This window comes from Fusarium falciforme, chromosome 9 (assembly GCF_026873545.1).
Source record: "Fusarium falciforme chromosome 9, complete sequence".
NCBI lineage: Eukaryota > Fungi > Ascomycota > Sordariomycetes > Hypocreales > Nectriaceae > Fusarium > Fusarium falciforme.
This window is the reverse complement of record NC_070552.1, coordinates 2,618,536-2,629,364: the sequence shown is the minus strand read 5'-3', so window position 1 is coordinate 2,629,364 and position 10,829 is coordinate 2,618,536. Positions and strand designations below refer to the sequence as shown.

Sequence of the window (10,829 nt, the reverse complement as noted above, 5' to 3'; positions counted from 1 at the left end):
CATATTTGGTTCCTATCATCATTCCTACTGAAACAACATGGCCACGGGTGACTCCGAGGCCGCTTCGGCCAAGGCCCCGAAGCGAATCCTCTTCATCGACGCCTACGACTCATTCACCAACAACATCGTCTCCCTGCTGAGGACCATCCTCGGCGCCGAGATCTTTGTCGTGAGGATTGATCTATCGATTGTTGAAAAAACGGGGGACCATGAGGAGGCGACGCCTACCAGGTGGACGGAGGCTGAGTTCGTCGATAACCTCGCTCAGTTTGACGCTGTTGTTTGTGGGCCTGGTCCGGGTTCGCCGCTTAACCCGGATGACGTCGGGGCTTTTAACTTGCTGTGGAAGTTGCCTGAGGAGTTGCAGGTGCCGGTGCTGGGCATCTGTCTTGGATTTCAGAGTCTTGTTGCAGCTCATGGTGGTGCCGTTCGTCGGTTGAAGAGGGGTCTGCACGGCATGGTGAGGGAGATTGAGCATCGCGATGACGTCTCGGGGGACATCTTCCAGGGTGTTCCGTCCTTCAAGGCGACGCTGTATCACAGTCTGTGTGCAGACATTGGACAGGATGACGCAGAGTGGAAGCACGAGGACCGATGGAAGCCTTCGACGTCGGCGCCGCAGCTCGTTCCCCTTGCGTGGACGATGGAGACTCGCGAGGATGGTCGAAAGGAGCGCATTCTCGAGGCCGTGAGACACGTCACTAAGCCCATCTGGGGTCTGCAGTATCATCCCGAGTCGGTGTGCACTGAGAATGCTGCCAAGGGCGTGCTTGTCAACTGGTTCCATGCGGCGCTGCAGTGGAACAGGGTCCATGGACGACGGACTCAAGGGCCACTATTGGAGATTCAAACCTTGTCACCGCCAAATCATCTCGAATCTGTGGCTGCGCACAGGGAAAGGTCAAGGGAGGGCTGGTGGTCAAGGTCTGGAACGACTTCGCTAAGGGATTATGGGAGAGACTGCGAGTATACACATCGTGTGTTGCCTCTACCACAGGGTGTTGGTGTGCCTGAGATCGTCGAGATGCTTGGCCTAGCAAGGGGCGAGTCTGTTATCCTAGACTCATCAAGCTACAAGAATGGAGATGCTCTCGCCGTGAGTAGCATCGTGGCCCTCGAGGTGGAAACAGCGCTGCGACTCGAGTACAGCGTATCCGACAACCACGTCATGGTTCGACTTCCCGGAACAGCTGGCAGCGAAGACCAGATCGAAAGAATCGACCTTGAGGACGGCGCCGTCAATGTCTGGGAGATCATCTCGGACTTTTGGGAGGCGAGGAGCCATCCTCCTAACTCTGGAAAGTCTAGCTCAGCGTTCAAGGGTGGGTTCATGGGTTTTATCACTTATGAGATGGGATTGTATGGGCTGGAGAAGAAGTTGGTGTCGGGAGATAGGGGACACAAGAGACCGGATATCTGCTTGGCGTGGGTAACGAAGAGCATTGTCTTGGATCATCGAGCTGGTGTTGCTTATATCCAGCACTTGAAGACGCGAGGTTCGGACGATACATGGCTTGAAATTACGACAAACAAGATCAAGAGTTCAGGGGTTTGGGGGAACTCGACATCAAATTCTCGCAACGGCGTCAACGGACACGTCAACGGCAGCTCTGCCCAGGCAAGGCACGACAGACTCAAGATCACCACGCCGCAGCGCGACAGATATGAAGAGCAGGTCCGGGTTTGTCAAGACTTTATCGCGGCAGGGGATTCTTATGAGCTTTGTCTCACTTCGCAGACGACCATGGCGAGACCGAGAGTGCGACATGTGAATGGGGGAGGATACGAAGAGGGAAGCCCCTGGAAAATCTACCAGACGTTACGGAATCGACAACCAGCCCCTTTCGGCTCTTTCATCCGTCTCGGCGGCGCAACCATGCTGAGCTGCTCCCCTGAACGCTTCCTCCGGCACGATAGCAACGGGTTGTGCTCCATGCGACCCATGAAGGGTACCGTCCGCAAGTCAGAGGCCGTCTCAACGCTGGCGCAGGCTGAGAAGATCCTTCACGTGCCCAAGGAGGTGGCCGAGAACCTCATGATTGTCGATCTCGTCCGACACGATCTACACGGCGTCTGCGGTGTTGGCAACGTCACCGTCCCTGACCTGATGAAGGTGGAGGAGTATGCGACCGTGTTCCAGATGATTACGGTTGTCAACGGCCAACTTCCTCGTCAAGGCCACAAGACAGACGGCTCTCGACGAGGCAGCTTGACTCATCACTCCCCCTATACGGGTCTTGATGCGTTGGCTGCGGCTCTCCCCCCTGGAAGCATGACGGGAGCGCCCAAGAAGCGCAGCTGCGAGATTCTGCAGGTGATTGAAGGTCGCCAGGAGCGAAGCTTATACTCGGGCGTTGTTGGATACATGGACATCACGGGCGCTGGCGACTGGAGTGTGACCATCCGCACCATGTTTCGCTGGGACGACGAGGAAGCTCCCCCTGAAGAGGGTGAGACGGAACCAAGAGAGGTTTGGAGGATTGGAGCTGGTGGTGCGGTGACGATCCTCAGCACGCCTGAAGGAGAGAGGGACGAGATGTTTACCAAGCTCGCTGGTCCTCTCGGTGTGTTCCGAGACGCGGCCTAGATTATCAGTTGGATAAGGTGGCTATTTGGGATTTACCCCTGATTCAAGGGGAGGAGGGCTTTTGATATTGGCATTGACTTGGACATGATACCTCAACGTACACATCCACGGAGTTTTTTTAGGGATTCGGATTTTCAACAGCATTAGACAAAGAGACGACGCAAGCAACGGGGATATGGGAATAGCAACCGGAACAGCAAAAGAAAAAAAAGAGACATATATATCATGGTACCAAGAACGTCTACCATTGACCATAAACTAAAAAAAACCACCGCCCCTGTTTGTCATCACCCTGAGACCCAGAAATTTCACCCGTCAATCATGGATATTCTTGACACCGTCACGTTGCAAGAACCCGCTGAATGCCAAAAAAGTCAAGGTCATCTTCCCCTTTCTCTCTCTTCCTTTGATCGTACACGCCATGTACAGGCGATTATCCTCCTCTTTGTCCTCCCACGCTTGCTTTCCCCAGGCTTTGAAATTGGGGGCGTCAAATGATGTTCTCGCGCGGTTTGCGCATCTAAAAGTCTTGCTCCTCGTGGAAGAACATGCCGAAGCTGATGATGGTGCCGTAGATGAGTAGACCTCCGACTACGGACATGATCATGGCCTGAATCTCGATGAGGCCAGAGTGCGCGAGGACAACGGGTAGGGCTGGGTGAGGTTAGCAATCACAAAACATGCATTCCTCGACTGCTGACAGGCGCAGCAATCTCAGCTGACAAAGGGACATCTCGACATACCAATTCCCATGACTACAAAGAAACCTGTAAAGAAGCGTCCGAGATCTTGAACAGCGGCGCCGGAGCTCTCGACAAAGTCGTCCGGGTTGGCGCAGTGACCGCAGATCCAGTTGGGGATGGGAGCGATGACATAGGTGGCGACGACGAAAAGAGGGTAGTAGACCTTCCAGAGGGCGCAGGAGAGGATGACGAGGAGGAATCCGACGGCTAGGACGAAGGAGAGAGCGATGATGGTCTTGAGGCCGGCGGTCGGCATCTTGGGCGAGTTTGGAGGGGGGTTGTTGAGTGTGGTTTCGGCGATGTCGGCGATGGGAATGGAACTTCCCCGCGGGGAAAGAGGAGGAGGAACAGTCGGAGCGAGAGGTGAGGAGAGGTTTGTTTAACCTGGGATTGAGAGGGTATCCGCACGCAACACGAGAGAGCGACGTTGGCGGAGGGTGAGTTTGCGCGGCTGGACAAGGCAGATTCCAAGGATGGGTGATGCTATCGCAGAGCAGCTGTCAAGTCGACAGGTACGTACTCGGCACGCGCCAGGTGACGCACCTACCTAAACCAGAGCCGCGGCCAGTGGGCAGCTGGGGTGCGTCAGCGCCGGAGAAACCATCTTCCGGGGAACCAAGCCTCGTCTCAAGTGGGAAAGCGGTGAAGATGCATCCCCTGGTCAGCAAAGTCCAGGATTGGCGCGCGGCTGGATCATGTGGGTCCTTTCCCCGTCGAGGACCAGAAAAAAAAGATTGAGGTCGGTTTTTTTTTCTACCAAGGCCCCGCTGTCCAATCTTTTGTCTCCTCTACTACATCTTCTCGTCTCATTTGACAGAGAACGACAGCTCGAGATATCGACTCCTTCACGGGTACGAGACCGGATTGCACGTCTGTGCTGCAAATACCTTTAGTCGGAAAGTCCTCGGGTCGTGAGGACCTGCAAACGCATCGCCACAATGGCCTCCGACGAGATTATCTGGCAGATCATCAACCAGCAGTTCTGCTCCTTCAAGCTAAAGTATGGACACCTGGCCTCCCATTGAGGCTCTCCTATATATCAAGGGTGAAAGCGCGACCAATGCTGACCATCTACAGAACCGAAAAGAAGCAAAACTTCTGCCGCAACGAGCACAACGTCACCGGCCTCTGCAACCGCCAGTCATGCCCGCTCGCAAACTCGCGCTACGCCACGGTGCGCCAGCACCCAACCAAGCAGACCCTGTACCTCTACATGAAGACGATTGAGCGTGCGCACCTGCCGTCCAAGATGTGGGAGCGCATCAAGCTGTCCAACAACTACAACAAGGCCCTCGAGCAGATCGACCAGCGCCTCATCTACTGGCCCAAGTTTCTTATCCACAAGTGCAAGCAGCGTCTCACCCGCTTGACGCAGGTGCAGATCCGCATGCGACGCATCGCCGCCGAGGAGGAGCGCCTGGGTGAGAAGCTCGTGCCCAAGTTGGCACCCAAGGTCAAGCACCGTGAACAGGCCCGAGAGCGCAAGGCCGAGGCGGCTGCCAAGCTGGAGCGCACCATTGAGCGCGAGCTGGTTGAGCGTCTACGACAGGGTGCTTATGGTGATCAGCCTCTCAACGTCAGCGAGGACATTTGGAAGAAGGTTCTCAACGCCATGGAGCGTGATGGCGAGGGTCAGCGTGACAAGGATTTGGACAAGGGTCTCACCGAGAATGGTGAGGAGGCTGAGTGGAGCAGCGAAGAGGAGGAGGAGGACAACCTCGAGAACCAGGTCGAGTACGTGTCGGACCTCGATGAGAGTGAGGAGGAGCTCGCCGACCTCGAGGACTGGCTCGGCAGCGACGACGATGACGAGGAGGAGGAGGAGGATGATGACGACGACAGCGAAGAGTCCGAGACAGAGAAGGCCGGCAACAAGCGAAAGCGCGGACGGGCCATCAAGATGAAGAACAAGCGGCCCAAGCAGGAGGAGAAGGAGAAGCTCACCCTTACCAACGAGCTGGCGTGGTGATTGAGTGTCATCTGAAAAGTGAAGCCTCGGCGTTTGAGGAGTTTGCGTTTTCTAAAAGAAAAAAAGGGGACGAGGAAGGAATACTTTTTTTTTTTTTACTTTGTTGTTCTCCTCGTGGGATATACATGCTTTTTTTAAAACTGCTGAGCTGGGGTAATTGGATCAGGCCAGCATTCGAATACCAGACAGATTGCCATTTGATCATTATTCTAGGAACTGCGATGTGAAGTCCTATTGAGGCTGATGTTGTATGTCCAGGACTATCAGTCCTACCCTACACCGACAGGGGTGTCACTTGCGCCGCAGTGTGTTTTAGCTCAGGCAGCTATAAAACCCAGCCCACCCACCCAGCTCCCCTGTAAACGTCACCGGTTCACCGTCCCTCCATTCATCTCTTCTCCCCTCTTTAAACCTCCAAGCGCAGTCACTTTCAACCATTCACAATCCCGTCTCTTGGCTTCTACACTTGCAATAACAGCAGCTGGCTGCAGATTCAACACACTGCGCCAGAGAGATACCGTCATATTCGATCCATAAGCCCAACGGCGACCCAATCTAGCCGCTGGGCATCAAGACCATTGGCCCCTTGGCTTACTCCGAACCGAACACTCACGAGACCGAAACGAACATACCACATACGGTTGACACCAATAGACCACAGCAATGGCCTCCTGGTACTCCAACCTCGTCCAAAAGACGTCGTCCCAGATCTCGTCCCTCCGCCAGAACCTCCTCTCAGGCGACGCAGACGGCGACACCGAAGACGACACCCACGTCTGCCGCGTCCTCCGCGGCTACTACGCCGAAAAAGGCCGCCCCCTCCCCGCCTGGCTTCCCCCGGATCCCAAGGCTCCCCAGCAGCAGCCGCCGCAGCCCATGCTCGTCAACAACCCGGGCGCAGGCGCGAGGTACGGAGGCCTGGGTCCCGCGCCGCAGCCCGCCGGCGGGTTGAGCAGCCTGTGGGATAACGGGCCCGCGCAGCAACAGCAGCAGGCGCCGCAGAGTTTGAGAGCTGGAGGGGGAAGAACACCTGCTGTGCTTCAACCTGGAGGGGGGGATATACAGCGCAGGCCGCTGCCGGGTCAGAGGGGTGCTAGCTATCAGACCGGAGGGAGACCAGAGGCTGCGAGCGTGCCGCCTGCGGGTGCTGGTGGGGGTGGATCCGCGCAGGAGAGGTTGAAGCAGAGGCTTTGGGGAGGGTCGAGGACGACGAGTCCTTCTTCGCAGACAGGGAATCAAGGACCGTTCCAGCCTCCTGCTGGAGGAGGAGGTGGAGGTGGAAACTATGAGGATCGATTTGCGCCGGGTGGAATGTATGATCAAGGGGGAAGTGGTGGAGGTGGAGGTGGAGGAGCAGCGTACACAGGAGCGAATGCGCCGTGGTCGGATGGTGGGAATGACTTTGGAGGTGGAAGGTCTGGAGGGTTGAGGAGAGGAGGATTACCAAGCGGACCGAGAGGGTACAGATGAAGGGTCATCTAAGCAAGGAGAGGAGCGAGGGGACGCATCTGCGTTATCCAGTTGGATACTCGAGATGTGCGTCGGTGTTTTTTTTCCTTCTCACAGCATAGAATGGCGTCAAGCCTGGTAATAATGGAGTTTGTCTTTCAAGTGATTCTACGTTGATATCAAATGAGGGCAAAAGGCTATTCGTATTCATATCCCAAGTAGTAGAGGGCAATAAAGGCAGCCCTATCAACAACTATATCCTCAACTCCATGCGACGGAATCAAAAAAAAGTACAGACCCAACGCCGTTGTTAAAATACAGTCAAAACCTCAACAAGACTCATTCATTTCTGACCGGCCCCTTATTTTGCCGGCATCCCATCTCCCTTCTGCGCCACCGTCTTCCTAGGGAGTACCTCTACGTTCTTGCTTAGTAGCTTGCGCAGCTCAGGGGTAATGACCTTTTGTTGTGCTGCAGGCGATGCGGGTTCGGGGGCCTTGCCTTTACCGGGCGACTTGGCATCTGTTGATGGCCCAGAGTTTGCCGTAGTCGAAGAGGTCGATGAACTCTGTTGAATGACACGGGGTGCAGGGAAGTTGCCCTTCTTGTCAATCGCCTCAACAAGTCTCTGAAACCTCTTGAACAAGGCCTCGGCGCGGATAAGAGTCGACTCAAGGTCGATTGTGTTGGAGAGTTCGTTGACTAAAGAAAGACGTCAGCTTTTGACACACAACAAGTAAGAAAGGGGAAAGTGACATACCGTACTTGAGCACCTCGTCAAAGTGCTTCAGGTGCTCCATAATGACATCTCGGTGCCTCTCCAAGATGGCCAGCGCCACAAACAGATGGAAGTTGGCGCTCAAGTAATCCGTCCACAAGCCTTCCCACAGCCGCAGCACATCAAGCCAAACAAACTCGCGCTTGTACCAGACCAGGATCATGCGGAAGAAGAAAAAAAAGTTGGTGCTGTCGGCGCTCTGCAAGTGGTTCCAGAGCGTTGGATCCATGAACTGGACGAGCTGATCCAGCGTCAAGAGTTGACTGCGCATACCAGACTGGTCTCGTAGAAAGTTGCGCTCCATACGCTCCATGAACTTTTGGAAGCCCCAAAAGGCAACAGCATCGTCCTGGATCACGGCGTAGATGGGCGCCAGAAGATCCGACATACCCTGGACGTATCCGAGATCCTTGTTGTACTCATTATAAGTGAGTAGCATCTCCTTCATCTGCTCGAGATGGACATTGGTGCCGACTTCGGCAAAAGGCGACGAGGGATCAGGATGAGGAATATCCTCGCCCATAAAGATGGGCACATTGCGGTCTGTTCGGTGAACATCCTTCTCTGTGGATAAAATGTAAGTATAATCACTAGGGGAGAAGGGTTGAGAGATGGGGAGCAACTTACCAATCCGCCCCTTTTGCTCGCGCCACCACTCGCCCGTCTCTCCTTCGCCTCCATCGCCGTCAAGCCTCTCCCACCATGAGAGCTTGAGCTTATAGTACTGATCTCGGAGAGAGGCGATCTGAGCCTTCCTCTCATCCGAGGTGCTGTACCACTCATAAACTCCCAGCAAGAAGAGCCAGGCTTCCTTTCGAACGCCATCCTCGGCATCCAGGCCACCATGGAAGACGCGCTCCTTTACCTCGTCGATCGTAATGGACAGTCGACCTGTCTGAGGGTCGAAGAAGGTGTTCCACTCCTTCATGGTGACTGTTTTCCGGCGTTCCTCAAGCGATAAGCTGCTCGCGCCCTCTAGCAGCTCAAATTCTCCAACATCCGTATCCTCGAGCTCCATCACATCATGAGCGGACCATATCCTCTGTCTTCGGTCGCGGTCACTCTGTTCCTGAATTCCCATAGCCCAGCGAGCCAAGTAGATTCTAGCGCTGTCAAACTCATCCTGGAGGGTCTGAACTTCAGGGTTCTTGAGCAGCCGCCTGACCTGTGGCGGCAGGTTCGGGTTGTCGACGAAATCTTGGGCTGCCCTTCGCGTGAACGTGGTGACTTTACTAAACTTCTCCATAATGTTCCAGCCAGTCTCTTTCACAAACTTGACGAACGGATCCATTTGTGCGTCTCGGTTTGATGGCCCTCCAGGACCACGGTGCTGCATCCCAAAGCTATCCTGGCGACCGATTTGCGTGGCGCTCGAAGTGAGTTTGGAACCAAAGGCTTCACTATCCTCCTTTGAAGGCTCAATCAAGTAGATGTTGGGTTCAGCACCAGAGCGCTCAATCTTGACGTAGCGACGTAACCACCGGACAACCTCATCGCCACCCCAGAACATCTGACCATTTTCGCCAAAGGGGTCGAAAGTATCTCGAGCGAGCTTCTTCTTTTGCAGGATGGTGCTCTGGCACTCATTGTCGTGAAAGAACAAGGCAGGAAAGCTGTCGCCCGCGCGGGAGTTGATGATGACGGAACCATACCACCAACCAAGGCTCGGAGGCCGAACGAGAAGCGAGTAGATGGCGCTCACGGGAATCGCAAAGGCATATCCGCCAACGGACCCGACGTGGCTTGTGACGGTCGGAGGAGGAGGCACAAGGTACGACTGCTTCGGGGGCGAGTTGCCGTCGCACAGATCGACCTTGACGTAGATGCTGGCCGAATCGCCGAGAGAGGACTCGGGGACCCAGGCGAGGAGCAGGTCGGACGAGGCGATGGAATTCGTTTCGTAGGAGGAAGATGAGGAGGGGCGCTCGTCGCGGTGATGGCCTCGCTGTTGAAGAAGAGCGATGTAGCCGGGGATGTTATCCTTTGCCGATGGAGTCGGATGCACGTAAACCTGTCGTGGTCAGCCTTTGTTCCGGTGCTGCAATAGCTCATCGCAGGGCCTCATACCTTGCTCTTGGAGAATAGCAGCTTCACGCCCCTGCCAGTCTCAGCATGCGTGATGGTATTGTATTCGCCCTCTTCGTCATCGCTCAAGGCATAGAAGCTATTGGACGGTGACGCAGATCGCGGTGGCGGGGCATCAGCCGCCTTTGAGTCCTGCTGCGACATGATGCTTGTGCTCTTCTCTCAGCTGAATGTAGAGGCGAGAGGAAATAATTCAAGATGAACCTTCAAAGTGAAGGCCACCTGTGAAGTAAAATACAAGGTTGAAAAGTGACGACAAGGCTTGGGGTGGCATGTGAGCGAAGCGAATGGACCCAAGGCATGAGCGACGGGAACTTGCTCCTTCCAAAATAGATGACGGATGACGACGTGCCCCGCCACGCGGGAACGTATGGCGGGGCTTGTCTGTTAGGAGAATACCTGGAGCGCACGCTGTGGCACAGCGCTCTACAGTGGGGAGACAGGTACTCGGGCGCCTGGAGGCTAGCAGGGGTCATGTGGCTGACAGCGAGGCGGTCTTTAGCCTGGTGGAGGGAGCTCATGTACCGCTGCTGCGGTCATTGGTGGGGAGAGACATTGGGGAAGCGAGCGTCGTCACGCGGCGTGTGGAAGAGGCGTGAATGGCTTCATCGACCACGTATGGGGATACGTATGCTTCCACGTCAACGCGACTGAGCTGCTTATGCTTACCAAGTGGTCTATCTAGATTGGGCTCTTTTAACGAGGAACTAGGGTTGTTCATCCGGTTCCTAGACCAGGCCAAGAATACTGAGAACTTTCAAACAAAGTTTTGCAGATTGGGAACCTGATATCTGAAAAGTACCCAATACAGATGGTAGTCCCATAGTTGAAAGTCTATCTTGCATGAACTATTTCCTTTGCGTCGCCCTAGTTGTTGGGTAGTTCCAATGGCCCTTGTCAGCCGTTTCCTGTCAGCCCTGTCAGGCTGTCAATAGGCTATTTACCCATGATCGATCGACGGTAAAAGCTGACAACTCCACATTTCGTCCAGACGTCACTAGAAACTAGAATCAAGAAGTGAACTTGTCCCCTTATGGGGCTATTATTATTTCGTGTAAACTAGGATACTAGCTATATTCAATAAGTCGTGTGGTATGTAAACATGTTCGCCGTGAGCTCGTCTATCACCCATCTACGGCGTTGCAGGAATTATCGACAGACTCCGAATATTGATACGCCGTTGTCGCCGAGCAAGGCCTTATTCGCCGTTCCCGAGGC

At 54.8% G+C, this 10,829-nt stretch overlaps 4 protein-coding genes and 1 pseudogene across 5 annotated transcripts, besides 1 other annotated feature; 3 read left to right on the top strand and 2 right to left on the bottom strand.

Annotated features, from left to right (window-relative positions):
* Nucleotides 1-37: 37 nt before the first annotated feature.
* NCS54_01169600 (Aminodeoxychorismate synthase) lies at nt 38-2,587 on the top strand (the record flags this gene model as incomplete). Its single annotated transcript, XM_053156962.1, has 1 exon — nt 38-2,587. The coding sequence occupies one exon, from the start codon at nt 38-40 to the stop codon at nt 2,585-2,587; it is 2,550 nt and encodes an 849-aa protein (XP_053012937.1).
* Nucleotides 2,588-3,107: 520 nt separating this feature from the next.
* Nucleotides 3,108-3,586, bottom strand: NCS54_01169500 (Hypothetical protein; the record flags this gene model as incomplete). The annotated part of the gene is made up of 2 exons (XM_053156961.1): nt 3,108-3,241; nt 3,331-3,586. The coding sequence occupies 2 exons, from the start codon at nt 3,584-3,586 to the stop codon at nt 3,108-3,110; spliced, it is 390 nt and encodes a 129-aa protein (XP_053012936.1).
* A 682-nt stretch (nt 3,587-4,268) lies between these two features.
* On the top strand, nt 4,269-5,299 carry NCS54_01169400 (Protein MAK16; the record flags this gene model as incomplete). The annotated part of the gene is made up of 2 exons (XM_053156960.1): nt 4,269-4,330; nt 4,408-5,299. The coding sequence occupies 2 exons, from the start codon at nt 4,269-4,271 to the stop codon at nt 5,297-5,299; spliced, it is 954 nt and encodes a 317-aa protein (XP_053012935.1).
* A 663-nt stretch (nt 5,300-5,962) lies between these two features.
* Nucleotides 5,963-6,769, top strand: NCS54_01169300 (Mso1-Sec1-bdg domain-containing protein; the record flags this gene model as incomplete). Its single annotated transcript, XM_053156959.1, has 1 exon — nt 5,963-6,769. One exon carries the CDS (start codon nt 5,963-5,965, stop codon nt 6,767-6,769), a length of 807 nt encoding a protein of 268 aa, XP_053012934.1.
* A 340-nt stretch (nt 6,770-7,109) lies between these two features.
* NCS54_01169200 lies at nt 7,110-9,764 on the bottom strand (annotated as a pseudogene). The gene is made up of 4 exons: nt 9,594-9,764; nt 8,154-9,537; nt 7,509-8,090; nt 7,110-7,450 (listed from the first exon to the last, which is right to left on the bottom strand).
* Nucleotides 7,110-9,764: a sequence feature.
* Nucleotides 9,765-10,829: the final 1,065 nt, after the last annotated feature.